The sequence below is a fragment of the Neovison vison genome, chromosome 11, assembly GCF_020171115.1.
Source record: "Neovison vison isolate M4711 chromosome 11, ASM_NN_V1, whole genome shotgun sequence".
In the NCBI taxonomy this organism is placed as follows: Eukaryota; Metazoa; Chordata; class Mammalia; order Carnivora; family Mustelidae; genus Neogale; species Neogale vison.
In genome coordinates this window covers 176297074-176317664 of record NC_058101.1, presented here as the reverse complement: position 1 = coordinate 176317664, position 20591 = coordinate 176297074, and the positions used below count along the sequence as shown (strand labels likewise).

At 34.7% G+C, this 20591-nt stretch overlaps 1 protein-coding gene across 1 annotated transcript in view; it reads left to right on the top strand.

Annotated features, from left to right (window-relative positions):
• ADAM2 (ADAM metallopeptidase domain 2) overlaps window positions 1–20591 on the top strand; it is a 135180-nt gene that overhangs the window by 62165 nt on the left and 52424 nt on the right. The window contains exons 11-12 of the mRNA XM_044268200.1: window positions 2966–3102; window positions 17913–18093. Of these exons, the coding sequence (XP_044124135.1) occupies window positions 2966–3102; window positions 17913–18093 (318 nt within the window). The remainder of the gene's footprint in view (window positions 1–2965; window positions 3103–17912; window positions 18094–20591) is intronic.

Genomic DNA, 20591 nt, shown 5'->3' with positions numbered 1-20591 from the left:
ATCTGGTCCAATGATTTTGTTCTCTAGCACAAGTGCTCTAGAAAAGCAGCATATGCAGAGTATGAGAGGGTAGGGCTTCGTGTAAGCAGTTTAGGCTGCCACTGTTGGTGCTGTGCTTACTGAAGTTAGTTTATGCTGAAGGGAAGAAGAGAAAAATGATGTAAGCCTCTTTCATCATCCTGAAGAAAAGAGTTTTTGCTTGCCATTGTCTGGGAAGCTCTCCCAGAAGAAGGAACAATCTCCCATCATGTGTTCCAGGCAGGGCTCAGATCTTTGCCTTCACACTGACTAACTGCACCCTGGAAGCACTATGCCACCTGCATTCTATCCCAGGGAGGCTGGCTAAGTTTTTAAACTCCAAACTTTATGGGCCTGGCATGGCATGAACCCATTGGTTCTCTGGTGGAGGATCTTGCCATGCTGGTGTTGATGTGGGTTTGCCCAGAAGGACAGACACACCAAGCAGCAAAGAGCCAGTGCAGCAAAGTGCCAGTGTCCAGGTGAGCAGCCCTCAGCAGTTGTCTGTGTACCTATGTTGAAGGGTGGGGAAGGGAATCACGCCTACCAGCTCTTCTATCCTTGGAGAAACAATGCCATCTCTCCCAGATGCTCTTTATGAAGGGAAACTATCTCCCAGTGCACATCAAGAGATCCTCAGATTTCTTGGTCTGCTACTTGGCTGTTTGCTCTCCTCCACAGGAACAGTGTAGCACCCACCAGGATCCACACTGATCACAATGTAGATACCTAAAACTCCAATCTTTGAGTCCCATTAAAGTCCCAATGTTAAAGTTCATGAAAATCAGCCCTTCTCATTTTACCATTCAGTGTCTTTCGGGAAGTGTTTTTCTTGTCTGATCTCTTTTGGGGTCCTCTCTCTCTCTCTCTCTCTCCCCCCCTCCCTCTCTTTTATCTCTCTCCCTGACCTAGGTTCCCTCACGGGGATCCTTTTCTTCCCCACATTACCTCTCCATACCTCCTACCTCCCATAATGTGGCCTCTTATTTCTCTCTCTAGTTACACAGTTTGTTGTGTTGGTCCTCAGATCAATTTCTTGGATATCCAGAATGACTTCATAGTTATCTGTCTGTATTTGAAGGAAAAGGCAAGCCTAGGGTCCTCCTACTCCATCTTAGGTCCTCTCTGTACTCTTAAACACCCATAGCCCTCCCTAATCTCCCAGATCTGTGGAATAAAATCTAAGATCTATATCCCTTCATTGCTACTTCTTAAAAGTTTATAGATAAACCACAGCCCAGGTGATTTTGGATGAATGGAAACATGTAGGAATAATTAGCAGAATATATTTGATGTCTTGCAACTCTTTTTCCTGGGACTCACCTACTCCTTGTTAGTCACTAATTTACTCTTTCATGAGGACTGACACAAGCTAGTTCTTGGTCTCAAGATTTTTATGCCATTACATATTACTGGACACATTATCTCTTGCCCTCAGTTCATGTATCTGATCCTATCATACAATGAAAGGAAAAGTCAAAATACATGTGGTAGTAAGAAGATAGAAAATAAAGAAGCAGTTGCATGGGGTGGGGAGGAGAATACTTTCACACAAATAACTAAAATGGAATTTTTGAATATTGGTTTTTTCATCTTACTAAGCTGTAAAAGATAACAGGGAATGGGACAGATACAGAATAAGAAACAAATGCAAAGATACATTGAATAATGCTAGACCTTTTCTACTTAACCCGCAAAAAGGAAAATTTGTAACTGCAGCAAAAATGTAATATACTATTATTATTTGTAACATCCAATTATTTAAATTCTTGAAATTTAGAATCTTCAGAATTCTTCAATTTCTTTTCCACTCTTCCTCCCTCTCCCTTTCTCTCTCTGAAAATTAAACTGTGGTAATTTGATAAAGGGACCATTTATCAATGTGTATGCAAGATATAGGAACTTTGCCGTACTTTAGGGCTAGCAATAAAAAAATTTAGTTGTCAAACTTGAAAGAAAGGACAATGTCATTTTCCTATAGTCACAGACAGAAGGTAGAGGCTTCCACTCAAGGATTCAGACAGTTATAGGCACCCTGGCAGTGATGGTATTAAACGTCCTACTCTTTTCTTAGCTTGTTAATTTAATCTCTTTAGATTAAATCTAGGTTAAAGCAGAGGGTAAAGGAACACTTTAACATAATCTATTGGTTTCACTTTCTGGGCTAAACAGGTGGAAAATGGTGGAAAATGGTGCAGGGCTGAGAGGCAAACAGAAAATGTATTCCTAGAAACCAATCTTGAAGTATATTTAATAAAATACTATTAGATCTATATGAACAGATAGTGTAATTTTTGTATTTTTCTTAAACTGCCTGTGTTTTAGTATGGTTAAAATGTGCTATAATAAGTATCCTATATTTGCAAAAAGAAAAATTATAAAGTTACCTTAGTTTTAAAAATAAAGTTTAAACAACTATGGAAAGTCAGCATTTTTAATTTCAGTCATTATTTAGCTTAATTTAATGGGTTAATTTAAGATTTTTTAAATGTATGGAAAATTTACATAAAATATTACCACAAATAATTAAATTATAAGTGATCATAACCTGTTAATTTGACACACATATATTTTGTGTATATGTGTGTATCTAAAGATTTTCTTTTGTGAATGCAAATATGACTATAATAATTCTCATATATAATTAACAAGTTATTGGGACAATATTTTTCTTGCTCTGATGCCACCCAGTGAACCATGCATTTACATCTTGGTAAAATTTCAGATCTCCCTTTTTATATTTTTCTTATATTGGTAATGGTACCTGTAACATGTTAGACCAATATGGTTGGCACACCTGTGGTTAACATATTAGATGCCTCTATTCAATTTTATTGAGTGACTATTTTTAATAATTATATTACTTTCCAGGTAGCTGAAGTATCTTCTAAAATTTGAGTGTGGGTTTTTTTTTTTTTTTTACGTGTTTGTGTGTGTTTTTTTCCAGCACCCCAGAACCATAAGTCTGGAATCGCTTGCTGTTGTTATAGCTCAACTACTAAGCCTTAGTATGGGAATAACTTATGATGATATTAGCAAATGCCAGTGCTCAGGAACTGTCTGCGTAATGAATCCAGAAGCAATGTAAGAAGCTTTACTTTTATATTCTTTATATACATAGTTTATGTAAAAATAACTTTGGTGTATTTAGTTTTAAAAAGTCTAGGCTGCTAAAATAATACAGGCTGTGTCCCAACAATGCCCAATGCTTCATGTCTACATCCCTGTCACTTGCAATCTGATATCGCACTTTGCTCATATGTGACCTAACTCTACAGTTATCACTAAATCACTTGCCAGATATTGTAATCTAATGTATGATTTCATAAGCTAAATCCAGGCTTGTGATCACTCTACAAGAATGATTTGTCTGCAGGAATCTCTTCCATTTTGCCCTCTCAACCTGAAGTCTTGGCATTGTCTGAATTGGGAGGTGCTCTTTTTCAGCTTTTTCTGTTACTAGAGAAGGCCTTTTTGCAATATCCTCACCCTGCCTCAAAGACCTAGTGAATCTGGTGGAGTATACAATGGTGAGATTTCATAGAATTAGGATCAAATAGAAGATTTAGGGAAACCATCATCCAGTAAGTGATTAGAGCCAGCCTCTTGTGCTTATGAAGGACATTTCTCACAGCCACTTTCTGCTTCTCATATGTCTTAGAAAATCAAGACCCATTTCCTACAGCAACAACGTTGCTAACATCACATTCTCTCCATTGCTTCACTTCTGCTTCTGGAATTGTTTCTTAAGAATACTTGCACTGGGGGCACCTGGGTGGCTCAGTGGGTTAAAGCCTCTCCCTTCAGCTCAGGTCATGATTCCAGGGTCCTGGGATCAAGCCCCACATCAGGCTCTCTGCTCAGCGGGGAGCCTGCTTCTTCCCCTCTCTGTGCCTGCCTCTCTGCCTGATCTCTGTCTATCAAATAAATAAATAAAATCTTTAGAAAAAAAAAGAATACTTGCACTCAAATCTTTATCTCAGGCTCTGATTTGGCAGCGACTTATATGGAAATAGTTATCTCAGAAGGGGCTATAGAATAGCATTATCAACAATAGCCAAATTATGGAAAGAACCCAAATGTCCATCAATGATGAATTGATAAAGAAGAGGATATGTATGCATGTGCATACATATATATACATTGTATATATATATACAAAGAATATTACTCAGTCATCAAAAAGAATGAAATTTTGCCATTTGCAATAACATGAATGGAACTAGAGTATATTATGCTAAAAGAAATAAGTCAGAGAAAGATAAAGACCATATGATTTGACTCATATGTGAAATTTAAGAGCTAAAACAGATGAACATGGGGGAAAAAGGAAGCAAAGCATAAAACGTACTCAACTAGGGAGAACAAAGTGAGGGTTGCTGGACAGGAGGTTGATGGGAGGATGGGCTAAATAGGTAATGGGTGTTAAGGAGGGCACTCATTGTGTTGAGCACTGGACATTATATGTAAGTGGTGAGTCACTAAATTTTACTCCTGAAATCAATACACTAGAATTTGAATATTACTGACTAGAATTTGAATATAAATTTGAAACAACAGAAAAAGAAGGGGCTATAGAAAGAAGACCTTTTAAAATAATTGTGGACCTAGAACCAATTCATGATTTGGTGACAACAGAGATGCCTTTAGCAGGAGATGTAGTAGAGAGAGGGCACTGCAGGTCCATGCTGTGATGAAAAATGCTCGTACTTTTGCACTTATGATCATTATGATACAATATAAGTAAAGATATTCCTCATAGATTAGGTTACATGTGGAATTTTTGACAAGTATAAGAAATTTGTAGTGCAAGCCCCTAGAGTTATTTGAAGCTCTTGGTGGGCTATTGCACACTGATAGAGTTGAACATGCATCCAGGAAATAGTGACTGTGTTACTAAAATTGATTGTTTTCATCATAATTTGAGTATTTTCGTATCTCTAGAATTATAAGATTAAATGGACCTCTTAATCTACCAAATGACCAAAATGACATATATGGTAGCTAACTAAAAACATCCAGTGTAAGTAAATAACAGGGATAACAGAGCTCCATGTCACCTATATCTTTGCACCAATATTTCTCAATCACTTCACATCAGTGGTTACATGGGAGTTCCCTAAAACTGGCTGCACAGAAAAAAATAAAAAAAAAACTTAGTTCAATAATAGCTCCTTTCAATATTTTAGGTGGAATCTTTTTGGAAAAAAAAATCACTATTTCATACTATTCTCCAAATAGATTAAGACCATCCCAATGAACATATTTACACAGAATACATTTAACTCTCCATCTTGTATGAGAGAAGTACCATAGGTTGGATCTACATAGCCTCAGCAATGACAAATGAGTTGGGTATTGGTCAAGGATCTGGATACTGCAAGCTTGTACATTTAGAGACAAGGAAGCATGGGGAAGAAGAAGCATGTGAGTTGATTTATAGTGGGCACAAAGTATACAGATCTTTATATCTATCTTAAATTCAAGTCCCACAAGAAGTATTCAATGACCAGGTCCACATTTCAAAATTCATGAAGGTCAATCAGCTTCTTCCCTAGGCAAAATATTGTAAAAGAGGCCTTAAAATAAAGGTAATCACCTATTCACAGGGGAATCCTTCAAACACTTTATTGGAACACCACCTTCCTAATCATCTAAGGACAATTTCATTAAATATATTTTTTAAAAATTTTAATTAACATATAATGTATTATTTGTTTCAGGGTTACAGGTCTGTGAATCATCACTTTTACACAATTCACAGTACCCACCATAACACATACCCTCCCCAATGTCCATAACCCAGCCACCCTATCCCCCCCGCCCCCACCCCCCCAGCAACCCTCAGTTTGTTTTCTGAGATTAAGAGTTTCTTATGGTTTGCCTCCCTCATTTCATTTTTCCCTCCCTTCCCCCCAAAACCCCTCCACCCTGCCTTTCAAATTCCTTATACCAGAGGGATGATATGATAATTGTCTTTCTCTGATTGACATTTTTGGCTTAGCATGATACTCTCTACTTCCATCTACGTTGTGGCAAATGGCAAGATTTGGGTTTTTTTGAAGGATGCATACTATTCCATTATATATATATATAATCCATATATATATATATAATCCATTATATATATATAATCCATATATATATATATCCCACATCATCTTTATCCGTTCATCTGTTGATGGACATCTAGGTTCTTTCCATTGTTTTTCTATTGTAGACATTGTTACTATGAACATTCAGGTGCATGTGCTCCTTTGGATCACTACATTTGTATCTTTAGGGTAAATACCCAATAGTGCAACAAAGCTACCCTACAATCCATTACATATTCTGTACTTCTCTGTGGTCCCAGAGGAATGGAGGGACAATTGTCATCTCAATAAAAGATGTTGACTTTTCCTCATTCTCTCTTTCTCTATTCCTACTTCTTTAATCCTATTTCCTAGTATCATGTCCCAAATATATGTCCTACAATCAAGCTCATTACTTTTGCTTTTGTTTTTAATCTAAGTAAAGATGGATGATGGTATATGTACCTCATATTAATGTTTAACACTGCCTATTAAATATTGATTTATCTTTAACTGAACTATAGTTTTTTACAATAATGATATGTTACTTTTAATACTGATTACAATGATTATAAGGATTATGATGGTAAGGAAATGACAGAAGGACTAGAATATCTGAATATTAATAGCTACATGGACCCTCCACCTCCTCCTCAATATTGTCAAAGTATTCTTTGCTCAATTTTGAAAGAGTTTATTTTGTTGAGATGCCTAAATTATTCTGATCATGGTTAGAAATTTTCAAAGTGCTGTGTTTCCACAATTTTTTTTTCTTTGGGGAAATTATTAGATTAGGCATAAATAGATTAGCATATACTATTCTTTCTAATTGCACCTCTTTATATATAAGACTATAAAATTTCCAACTGTTTGTAGCAAGTAGCAAGTATATATAAAATTTCATGGAACTTGTTTCCTACAGTTTTGCTAAACTTAGTTCTGGAATTTTAATTTATCTTTATTAGAACTTTATACATATATGATCACATATTATATATACAGTTTTACATTTTTTTCAATCTTCATATTTTTTCAAGTCTTATTTTTGCCTTACTATGGTGGTTAGGACTTTTAATGCAATGTTAGATGATATGGAACGTGTGGCTGTTTTTCTTTCTTTTAATTTAAGAGCAAAATCTTTAATCCTTCACCATTAAATATATTAGCTGAAAGATTTTCGTAGAGGCTTTCACTCAGATTGAGGAAGTACTTTTCTTATTCTTTGTCCAAATTTCCATCATGAATAGATTTCATTGCATTTAAAAAAGTTAGTGTGTTGTTATTGTTGTTTTTACTTTTTTCAGTTGATATGTTGAAATTGTTAAATAACTTGTTTTCCTGGGGTAAACCACATTTGGACATGATGAATAATCTTTTTTGTGTATTGCCCTACTTGTTGCTGGATTTTTCTTCTCTAATATTTGCCTCTCTGTATATTTATGAAGGACATTGGTCTTTAGTTGTTTACTCTTTTAATAATTTTGACTGGTTTTATTATCAGGCATCCTAAAATTTCCTAAAAGTGATCTGGAAAATTGATATTAATTCTTCACAAATTATTTGATAGTAATTCATCAGTGAAGCCATATGGACTTAGACTTCTCTTTCTGGAAGGGTGTTTAATAATTAATTTTAAGATATGAGGATATTTACTTGGGATTTAAAAAATATTTATTTGAAATTAACTTGTCATAAAGTTTCTATAATATTCATTTATTTTTAAATTTAACTTAATTTTGAATGCAGTATAGCTAACATACAGCATTATATTGTTTCAGGTATACAATACAGTGATTCAACAATTCCATGTATTACTCAGTGCCCATCACAACAAAGCACTCTCAATCCCCACCACCTGTTTCACCCATCCCTCCAATCCACTTCCTCTCTGGTAACCATCAGTTGTTCTCTGTAGTTAAGAGTTTTTTCTTAGTTTGTCTCTGTCTCTCTCTTTCTCTCTTTTTTTAACCTTTGCTCATTTGTTTTGTTTCTTAAATTCCACATATAAGTGAATCATATGGCATTTGTCTTTTTCTGACTGACTTATTTTGCTTAGCACAATACTCTCTAGTTCCATCCATGTTATTGTAAATGGCAAGATTTTGTTCTTTTTTTTTAAGATTTTGTTCTTTTTAAGGCTAAATAATATTTACTGTATATATACTACATCATCTTTATCAATTGATAAGACACTTGGCCTGCTTCCATGACTTATTTATTTATTTATTTTTTAAAAGATTTTTATTTATTTATTTGACAGACAGAGAGAGATCACAAGTAGGCAGAGAGAGAGGGGGAAGCAGGCTCCCCGCTGAGCAGAGAGCCCGATGTGGGGCTCGATCCCAGGACCCTGAGACCACGACCCAAGCCAAAGGCAGAGGCTTAAACCACTGAGCCACCCAGGCGCCCCTTCCATGACTTTTATATTGTAAATAATCCTGCTATAAACATAGGGATGCATGTATCCATTTGAGTTAGTGTTTTTGTATTTTTTGGGTAAATACCCAGTAGTGCGATTAATGGATCATAGGTTAGCTTTATTTTAAACTTTTTGAGGGAGCTTTATATTGTTGTCCTCAGTGGCTGCAGCAGTTTGCATTCCCACCAATAGTGCACAAGGATTCCTTTTCTCTACATTCCCACCAAAACTAGTTTCTTGTTTTTTTATTTTAGCCATTCTGACATATGTGAGGTGATATCTCCCTGTGGTTTTGATTTATATATCCTTGATAATGAGCGATGTATAATATCTTTTCATATATCTTTTGGCCATCTGGATGTTTTCTTCAGAGAAATGTCTGTACATGTCTTCTGCCCATTTTTAAATTGGATTATTTCTTCTTTGGGTGTTGAGTTTTATAAGTTCTTTACATATTTTGGATATTAACGCTTTATCAAATATGTAATTTAAAATCTTTTATCCCTATCTTCTGTAGGTTGCCTTATAGTTTTGTTGATTATTTCCTTTGCTTTGCAGAAGTATTTTATTTTGAAATAGTCCCAGTAGTTTATTTTTGCTTTTATTTAGTTTGTTTCAGACATATCTAGAAAAATGTTGCTATGGCTGATATCAGAGACATTTCAGCCTTTGTTCTCTTTAGGGATTTTTATGGTCTCAGGTCTCAACTTCAAATCCTTAGTTCATTTTGAGTTTATTTTGTATATGGTGTGAAAAAAATGACTCAGGTTTGTTCTTTTGCATATTGCTGTCCAGTTTTCCCAACACCATTTGTTGAAGAGAATTTGTCCTATTGGATATTTTTTTCTGTTTTGTTGATTAATTGACCATAGAGTTGAGGGTTTATTTCTGAATTTCTATTTTGTTCTATTGCTCTATGTATCTATTTTTTTGCGAGTACCATATTGTTTTGTATAACTTGAAGTCTAGAATGGTGATGCCTTCAGCTTTCCTTTTCTTTTTCAAAATTGTTTGGCTAATCAGGGTCTTTTGTTGTTCCATAAAAATTTTTAGGATTTTTTGTTCTAGATCTGTGTAAACTGTTACTGGTCTTTTTATAGGGACTGCATTAAATGTATAGATTGTCTTAGACAGTACATTTTAACAATATTTATTCTTCAAATCTATGAGCATGGAAATGTCTTTTTTTGTGTCATCTTCACTTTCTTTCATCAGTGTTCTATAGTTTTTATAGTACAGGTCTTTCACCTCTGGTTATGTTTATTACTAAGTATCTAATTATTTAAGGTGTGGTTATATATGGGATCAGTTCCTTAATTTCTCTTTCTGCTGCTTTCTTATTATAGAAATGCAACAGATTTCTGTACATTGATTTTAAATCTTATGACCTTACTGAATTCTTTTTCAGTTTTAGTAGTTTTTGGTGGAGTCTTTCAGGTTTTCTATATGTAGTATTATGCCATCTGCAAAAAGTGAGTTTTCTTCTTTTCCAATTTGGATGCCTTTTATTTCTTTTTATTATTGATTGCTGAAGGTAGGACTCCCAGTACTATGTTGAATAAAGGTGGTTGAATAAAGGTGGTGAGAATGGACATCCTTGTCTTGTCCTTCACTTTAAAGTTTTCCCCAATTGAGTATAATATTCACTGTGGGTTTTTCTTATATGACCTTTATCATATTGAGGTATATTCCCTCTATCCCTACTTTGTTGAGGGATTTTTTAAATCATAAATGGAAGTTGTACTTTATCAAATTTTTTTTTGTGTGTCTACTGAAATGATTAAAAGGTTTTTATCCTTTCCCTTACTGATGTGAGATTTCATGTTGATTGATTTGTCAATATTGGATTACCCTTTCAAACCAGGAAAAATCCCAGTTGATTGTAGTGAATGACTTTTTAAATATACTGTTAATTTTTTTTTATGATTTTATTTATTTATTTGACAGAGAGAGATCACAAGTAGGTAGAGAGGCAGGCAGAGAGAGAGAGAGAGGAGGAAGCAGGCTCCCCATTGGACAGAGAGCCCAATGTGGGCCTCGATCCCAGGACCCTGAGATCATGACCTGAGCCGAAGGCAGAGGCTTTAACCCTCTGAGCCACCCAGGTGCCCTATACTGTTAAATTTAATTTGCTAGTATTTTATTGAGAATTTCTCCCATCCATTTTCTTCTGTGATATTGGCATGCATTTCTCTTTTTTTAGTGGAGTCTTTATCTGATTTTGGTATCAGGGTAATGCTGGCCTCATAGAATGAATTTGGAAGTTTTCTTTCATTTTCTATTTTTCAGGAATAGTTTGAGAAGAATATTAACTCTTCTTCCAGTGTTGGGTAGAATTTGCCTATGAAGCCATACAGCTCAGGCTTTTGTTTGTTGAAGGTTTTTTGATTACTAATTTGATCTTCCTGGTTATTGCTCTGTTCAAGTTTTCTATTTCTTCCTATTTCAGTTTTGGTAGTTTATACTTTTCTAGGAATTTATCCATGCTTCTGGGTTGTTTAATGTTTCAGTATATATAGTTTTTTGTCGGAGGCAGGCCCCTGGCCAAGGTGGCCTCCGCCATTAAAAGATGGCGCCTGGCTAGTTGCCAGGTTAGGATTGCCTCGTGAGACTAAGCAGAATGCCCAAAGAGGAAGTAAACAGCATTGGTTGCTAGCGAAGTTGTTCATTTAGGTGCGCAGCCTGATTCACTCCCTCCTGTACCCTGCTCGCTGATTGGTCATGTAAACGTATATAAGTGTGTAGACTTGCGGAAATAAAGAGAGAGAAGATACATCTGAACTGGGGCTTCTTGTCGTCCTTGCAGGTCGAGGGTGATAGTTTTTTATAATATTCTCTTACGATTGTATTGCTTTTCAGGGGTGCCTGGGTGGCTCAGATGGTTAAGTATCTGTATTCAGCTCAGGTCATGATCCCAGGGTCCTAGGATCTTGTCCCACATGCTCAGTGGAGAGCCTGCTTTTATTCCTCTCCCTCTGCTGGTCTCCCTGCTTGTGCTCTCTTGCTCTCTCTGTCAAATAAATGAATAAAATCTTGAAAAAAACCCAGTTGTATTGTTTTTCATAATATTTTCCTACAATTGTATTTCTCTGGTGTTGGTTGTTATTTCTCCCATTATTTGTGATTTTGTCTATATAAATCTTTTTTTTTTTTTCATAAGTCTGGCTAGAGGTTTATAAATTTTGTGGATCTTTCCAAAGAACCAGCTCCTCTTTCATTGATCTCCTTCTCCTCCTCCTCCATCACCTTCATTTTTTTTTTTTTTTTTTTTTTTAGTTTCTGTATCACTTATTCCTGTTCTAATCTTAATTATTTCCTTTCTTCTGCTGGTTTTACTTGTTCTCCTTTTTCCAGTTTCATTAAGTTTAAGGTTAGGTTGTTTATTTGAGATTTTTCTTGTTTCTTGAGGTAGGCCTGCATTGCTATATACGTCCCCCTTACAACTGCTTTTGCTGTATTCTAAGGTTTTGGATCATTGTGTTTTCATTTTCATTCTTTCCCATGTAGTTTTGATTTCTTCTTTGATTTCTTGATTGACTCATTCAGTGTTTCATATTATGTTATTTAACTTGCATGTTGCTGGATGATAGGGTAGTTCTATTTTTAAATTTTTGAGGATCCTGTTTTCCAGAATGACTGTACCTATTTGCCTTCCCACCAACAGTGCAGGAGGGTTCCCCCTTGTCCACATCTTGGCCAACAGCTGTTATTTAAACATCTCCTGACTTTTAAATTACAGGTGTCTTTGGTTCTGAAATGAGTCTCTTGTAAGTAGCATATAGAAGGGTATTTTTTTTTTAATATACTCTCACTTTATGTCTTTTGATTGGAACAGCATTTAGTTCATTTACATTCAAAATAATTATTGATATGTATATATTTATTGCCACTTTGTTAGTTGTTTTCTCATTGTTTTTGTAGTTTTTCTCTGATTCTTTCTTCTCTTTCTCTTGGTCATGTTTTGCTGGTTTTCTTTAGTGATAAATACAAGTGAAGAAAACAATTTTTTAAAATATATTACTGTTTTTTTTTTTTAATTTCTGGAGAAAGACTACTATTCTTTCTATTCTACTATTCTATTCTACTATTCAATTTTTACAGAACATCCTCTCCATATAGCAGTCTATATTAAGCTAATAGTCACTTAGTTTTGATCTCATTCTTACTCCTCTTGCCTCCATGTTTACATATTTGGTATCATATTTTACATCTTTTTATTTTTTGCTTCTCTTGACTGATTTTTACAGGTATAATTCATTTTTTTGGCTTTTGTTCCTCCTATTTTATTACTTTTACTTATGTTTTTGTTTTCTACTCACAGAGTCTTCTGTATGATTTCTTGTAGGGCTGGTTTAGTGGTCATCAATTCTTTTAACTTTTGTTTGTCTGGGAATCACTTTATCTCTCCTATTCTGAAGGATAGTCTTGCTGGATAGGGTATTCTTGGACGCTGATTTTTCCCTCTCAGCACGTTGAATATATTGTGCCATTCTCTTCCCACCTGCAAAGTTTCTGCTGAAAAATAAGCTGATAGCCTTATGAAGTGTTCTTTGTATGTACCCATCCTCTTTTCTCTTGCAATCTTTACAATTATTTATCCCTATTTTTTTCTTTTTTCTTAAACCATTTTAATTAATAGGTGTCTTGGTGTGGACCTCTTTTGGTTGAATTTGTTGAGGGAAACTTTGCTTTCTGAATCTGGATCTGTTTCCTACCCCAGATTTGTGAAGCTTTCAACTATTACTTCTTCAAATACATTTTATTTTTTACCCTTCTCCTCCTGGGATCCCTATAGTATAATGTTATTATGCTTGATGGAGTCATTGAGTTCTCTGAGTCTATTCTCATTATGCAGTATTTGTCTCCCACCTGTTCAGCTTGCTTGTTTTCCATTACTCTATCTTCCAGGTTGTTGATATACTCCTCTACTTCCTGTAGTCTACTACTTATTCCATCTATTTTGTTTTTAACTTATTAAGTTCTTCATCTATGATATATTATTTTGTATCTGTTGGTCAAGGTTCTCACTGGTATCCTCCACTTTTTCTGAAGTCCAATGAGTAACCTTATATGATCATTATTTTAAATTCTTTGTCAGACATATATCTGTTTCACTTAGATCTCCTGCTATGATTTTGTTGTGTTTTTCATTTGGGACATATCTCTCTGTCTCATTTTGTGTACTTCTCTGTGTCTATTTCTCTGTGTTAGGAAAGACAGTTACATCTTCTGCTTTTGAAAGTAGTGCCTGTATGAAGAAGAGGTCCTATAGTGTCCTGCAGTGCAGTGTTTCCTGTTCACCAGAATCTCACACTTCAAGGGAGTCTTCTCTGTGTGTTGCCTGCATCATGCTGTTGTGTTTGAGTTGCTTTATCTTTCAGTCCAGATGTCTACACTGGCTCTCTACCTGTTGTGGGCTGTGCTTGCTCTCTGTGGTGGTAGTGAGACCCAGGCAGGCTGGCTCTGAGGGGATGTGACTGCAAGAGTACTCGAGGGTGGGACAGTGATTTTAGCAAAATTTGCACTGAGCTGCTAGTCATAGGCCAGATCCCTCACAGTGTAGTGGACACCCAGTATGGCATGTGTTTTGTGGCTATTATTCTTGAGGCAACTGGAGAGGACATGTGTGGAGTTAACAAAACTTGCACTGAGCCCAGGGCTGAGGCTGGCAGCCTTGGACTGTGTTGTTCCTCCGGAGAACTCACAGACAGGGAACGCTGCTAACAACTTAGTAGCAAGTGTCAGTGTAGTATCATCTCCCATAGTGACTCTATGTTTATACTAGATTGCAAGAGAAGAGAATGGCGCCTGCCAGGTCTTTTGTTGCTGGAGAAGTCCCTCATCACATTCTGAAATTAGTATAAACTAATTTCCCTCTCATTTGCTTCTTTGTTGTGCAAATTGTCACTTCTATGTTGTCTCTCTGAGAGCTTGTTTCTTTAAGGGTGAGGATCCATTTATTACTCACTCTCTGGCTAACCCAAACTTCTGAAGTTCCAGGCTCCAAGTTTTGGTTATACAAGTTCATGATATTCAGTCTCTGATTTTCAAGGCAGATGTTATGGGGATTCACTCCCCACTACCCTCCATGGCCCCCTGGTACTTTCCCTTCTCAGATCCTACAGCTCCCCTTTTCTTATGGACAACTCCTGACCACCATTTCTGCTCTTTTTAACCTCTCTGATATAGCTTGTTCTCTACATTTAGTCATGGAGTTTATTTGGCCAGTCTTTGGATCACTCTCTGATTTATTAATGGAATGAGAGTGATGTCTAGTTGTAAAATGGGATGAAGTAAGCTTAGGGTCCTCCTACTCTGCATCTTCCCAAGCCTGAATTCCATTTATTTTTCTTTAAAAGTCACTGGAATCTCTACTGGTATTACTTCTTTTATCTCTGTACAATTTGTGTTTTCTTTTCTTTCTTTTTTTTTTTTCTTAATCAATCCAACTTGGGTTTTATCAAATCAATTGATTTTTTAAAAAAAACCTTTATTTTAATTTTATTAATTTTTGTCACTTGTCCAGTTTATTTTTGTAATTCTATGCATAGTTGGGGTAAACTAGTTTTTCCTCCTAGATTTTTAATGCGAAAATGCAAATATTTAATTTTAAACCTTCTTTCTTTTTGTGTAAGCCCTTTAAAGCTATATGTTTCCCTCTAACTGCAGTACCAGTTGAGTACCATACATTTTGATATCTTATATTTCTTTTTTATTTGGTTAAAATATTTTCATTTTCTTTGTGATGCTTGCTTTTTTTTTTTTTTTTTTTTTGTCTAGTAGGTTGGTTTAGAAGTATGTCAACTGGGGACACCTGGGTTGCTCAGTGGTTAAGCTTCTGTCTTCAGCTCAGATCTCAATCCCATGATCCTGGGATCAAACCCCACATCGAGCCCTGCATTGAGCCCCACATAGGGCTCTGTGCTCCACAGAGACTTGCTTCTCCCTCTCCCACTCTCACTGCTTGTGTTCCCTCTCTCGCTGTCTCTCTCTCTGTCAAATAAATAAGTAAAATCTTTTAAAAAAATAGAAGTATGTCCATTGATTTTCAAATATTTGTGGATCATCTAGATGCCTTTTTGTTATTAATTTCTTATTGAATATTTATTATTTTAGATGTACATATTTTGAAATTCATTGTGACTTATTTAATAATAGTAATTATTTTTATCCTATTGTTTCCCATTTTTGCTTGATTATCTCCATGCTTTACAAACTTTACAGAGAGTATGTGTTGAAGTGTATTTCTTTTTCAATTAATAATCAAAATGCTCTAATAACTTCTCCAGAGTTATATTTGAATACAGGGTTTTATTCATTTTATTTCTAATGAGTATTGCTTGTTCTAAAAAAATACAAATATTGGACACATGTTTTGCTTATGGATTAAGCAAAAGATGATCTATTCTAGCATTCTCTACCTCACCGTAATGAGAATCCTGCACCTTCCTGTCAATACTTTGCAATTTTGTGGTGAGTGGTGAGAAAATGAGTGCTTGAAATGTGATTAAAACAGCAATGCCCTGATTGAGATCTGTATTTTTGGGGATGGAATTTGTATTTAGATTTGAGTGTAAGTTACAGAAATCCCAAAGTAATAATGGCTTAAATAAAAAAGAAGTTAATTTTATTTTTGGGAATTAACATTGTATTAATTGCACATTTCACTATTAATTTCACATTAATTTATACACAGTGGCTTTCTTATCCAAGATCATCTCATAGTTCATGATGGAAGCTTTAACTATAACAGTTAACAAAAATTGTAGTCATCAATAGAATGAAAGCATGGTTGTCAACATTACTTTCGAGAATTTAAACATATGGTGTTTAAACATAAGCTAATTATCTCACATTTATAGATGTATATTCCTTTATGAAACTTTATGAAAGGCTAAGAAATGTAAGGATTGTACAAGGAAGTCCTATATTCAACCGAAAATCAGAAGATCTATTATCAAGGAAAACAGAAAATGGAGAATTGGAATGCCCAACAAATGTTTGCAAAGATTCAAGATGCAAATAAATTCTCTAGTTGGATATAATTTTGATTGATATTTTCCTTCAATGACATTGATTTTACTACTAGGAAGTGTATTCCCTATAAACCAGTTACACATAATAAACATATATTACATTGCCTTGTTTTAAGTAATATAATGCTGTATCACTTTTTTTTCTTTTGCTTTTCGGTATTTAGATAGAAATCATCCAAATTATTTGCAATGTAACAATAAATCCATTATTTGTGCTTATTATAACTGAACAGTATGTTCAACCTGGATGTGACCTCTAAAAAATAATTGGTAATCCATTAAAAATCCCTGATTTGCTCATGAGCCTCATGTATATAACATTTCCCTGTCCTAACCCAAAGGACTATGATTTGAGTCTATTGCCCTAAAAATCCAGTAACTTCACATTAATTTATAATCAAATTATAAATCTTTTCATTATTTCAATTATAAATCTACATCAAATTATAAACCTTTCTGAATATAATCTTTTCGTGTGTTAATACTATTCAGAATAATAAAAGTCATAATGTAACAGCAACCAAAGAATGTACTATTTACAACAGATGGCTTCCACCATAGACTCATTTATTTTTTAAAAAGTCATTAAAATCTGTACTCTGTGCTAGAGAACAAAGGGATTGGAACGCCTTTTCTCCTGGAGCTAAAAATCTTGGAGAAGATAATGAGCAAATGAATAATATTTTCATTGTTAATAAAGATTTTAAAGAAAAATAAATGTCACTAAAAGAATAAAGAGTAGTAATTTAAAATAAATAATAAAATAAATAATAAAGAGTAGCAAATTTATAAGAGTAGTATTTTAGATGTGTGCTTAGAAATGTTATCTTGTTATTAAGTGTTATTTATAAAATAAAGAATTAAGAATAAAGAATTGAATAAAGAATTAGACACTGGGTTCAAGTTTAGGCAATTTAAGTCAGAGAAACAATTATCTGAGAAGTCAGGTATAGGTGTTATTCAAAATGCAGTGCTGAATAAGATCATCTATAAATAAATAGAGACAAAAGAAGCAAAAAGTCCAATCTCTTTTGTTAACACAGTATTATAACATTTTTGAGTCATGAAAAGAAAAAGAAACAAATGAAATAGATGGAGTACTTTCTCAGGTAGGAGCTATAAGAGGAAATAATTTCATGAGTGAGTGTAATATAAGAATAAAATTTTATTATTTCATTGTAACTAAAGATATTTAATATAAGTTCTTGCACAATTGACTTCCTTTGTACAGAAAATAAAAGTTTGACACTAACAAAATTAAGAATTCTGACTCTTGTGGAATGTGATAAAATAGCTTTATTCCAAGTCTAGGCACAATGTATGAAGCAATACTTAATAAAAATTTGATGTTTGATGTATGTTTAGTCATTCCAGGGGTGTGAAGAGCTTTAGTAACTGCAGCATGGAGGATTTTGCGCATTTTATTTCAAAGCCGAAGTCCCAATGTCTTCAAAATCAGCCACACTTAGATCCATCATACAAGGCTGCAGTTTGTGGCAATGGAGAAGTGGAACAAGGGGAACAATGTGACTGTGGAAGTGCAGAGGTTAGTACTCATTTGGAAGAATATATAGCAGAATTACTTGAAAAATTATAAATTTTTACAGTATTATGTGGTCATTTTCCCTAATGTGTCAAACTCACTTTTATATTGTAATAAGCTGATAAGTGCACTTTTATATCAGTATATGGATTCAGTGGTTTGTAGATTATCCATACAGGTGATTTTCAAGGTCATTAATTCTCTGAGTTGACCTAGGTTTTACTTTCCTTCTTGAGTGTATTCTTCCTGAATATAGGCATACCTCAGAGATACAGTGGGTTTGATTCCAGGCCACCATGATAAAGTGAATATCACAATAAATTTTGTTTTCCTGGTACATATAAAAGTTCTATGTTTATACTATCCTATAGTCAATTAATTGTGAAATAGAATTATGGCTAAAAAACAAGGTTCATATCTTAATTAAAAAAATACTTTTTTTTTTTTTTTCTTAAAAAAGTGCTAACCATCATCTGAGGTTTCAGCAAGTTACAGTCGTGCCTTAATGCAGATGTCTACTGACTGATCAGGCTTGTGGTTATTGAAGATTGGGTGACTGTGGCAGTTTCTAAAATAAGACAACAATGAAGCTTGTTGCATTGATTGATTCTTTCATAAACTGTTTGTAAGCCTCTGATGGTGTTTGATGATGTTTTACTCAAAATAGAACTTTCAAATTGGAGTCAATCCTCTCAAACCCTGTTGCTATTTAATCAACAAATATATGTAATATTCTAAATCTTTTGTTGTCATTTTAATAGTCTTCACATCATCTTCAGTGGGAGTAGTTTCCATCTCAAGAAACCACTTTCTTTGCTAATCTGTTGGAAGCAACTCCTTGTCTGTTGAAGTTTTATCATGAGATTTTAGTGATACAGTCACATCTTCAGGCTTTACTTGTTTTCTTGATATTTCCATTTCTATAATTACTTCCTGCACTGAAGACTTGACCCCCTCAAAGTTACTCATGAGGGTTGGAATCAACTTGTTCCAAACTTCTGTTAATGCTTTCTGAATACTTTTCATGGTTCCTAGTATGGTAAGTCCTTTCCACAAAGTTTTCAACTTTGCTCAGGTCCATTAGAGAAATCCTCTGTATTGCAATTATAACCTTTTGAAATGTAAGTTGAAGTTACCCTTGATTGATGGACTACAGAATGGATGTTGTGTTAGCAATCATAAAAACAACATTAATCTCCTTGTACATCATCTCCACCAGAACTTTTGGGTGACCAGGTGCATTGTAAATAAGCAGTAATATTTTGAAAAGATTCTTTTATTCTGAGCAGTGTGTCTCAACAGTGTCTTAAAATATTCACTAAACCTTGGTGTAAACAGACGTGCTGTCATCCAGACTTTGCATTTATAAGGCACAGGCAGAGTAGATCTATGATAATTTTTAAGGGCCCTGGAAATTTTGAAATGGTAAATTAGTATTAACTTCAACTAGCAATCATCAGGTGCATTAATCCCCAACAAGAGACTCAGCCTGTCCTTTGAGCTTTGAAACCAGGCATTACCTTCTCCACCCTGCTTATGAAAGTCCTAGATGACATCTTTCAATGGAAGGCTATTTTATCTACGTGGAAAACCTGTTGTTTAGTGTAGCCACCTATATTACTTCTCTTAGTCAATCTTTGAGATAACTTGTTACAGTTTCTACTTTGTTACTTAACTTGACACTCTTATGTGATGGATATAGCTTCTTTCCTTAAACCTCATGAACCAACCTCTGCCAGCTTCAGGGTCTTCTGCGGCCTCCTCACCTCTCTCAGCCTCCATAGAATTGCAAAGAATTGGTTCTTTTCTCTGGATGAGGCTTTGGTTTAAGGAAATGTATGGTTGGTTTGATCTTCTATCCAGATCACTAAAACTTTCTCCACATCAGCAATTAAGTCCATTTAGATTCCTTGTGAAGCAGTATTTTTAATATCCTTCAAGAACTTCTCCTTTGCATTCAAATTTTGGCTTACATTTTAGTGTAAGACTCCTGGCTTTTGGCCTATCTCAGCCTTCAACATGCCTTCCACACAGAGCTTAATAATTTCTAGCTTTTCACTTAAAGTGAGAAACACACTAAGTGTTTAACTTGAACACTTAGAGGTCATTGCAGGGTTATTAGTTGGCCATATTTCGATGTTGTTATGTCTCAGGGAATAGGGAGGCCTGAGAAGAGGGAGATAGAGAAACAGCTCACCAGTGGAACAGTCAGAGCATACACAATTAAGTTTATTGTCTTAAATGGGCATGGTTCATGACACTCCCCAAAATTGCAATAGTAACATCAAAAACCACTCAAAGCGGATCACCATAACAAATATAATAATAAATAAAAAGTTTGAAATACTTCAAGAATTATCAAAATGTGACACAGATACTGTTGGAAAAATGATGCTGATAGACTTGCTTGATGTAGGGTTACCACCTTCAGTTTGTACAAAATGTAATCTCTGCAAAGTGCAATGAAATGAAGCACAATAAACTAAGGTATGCTCATATTT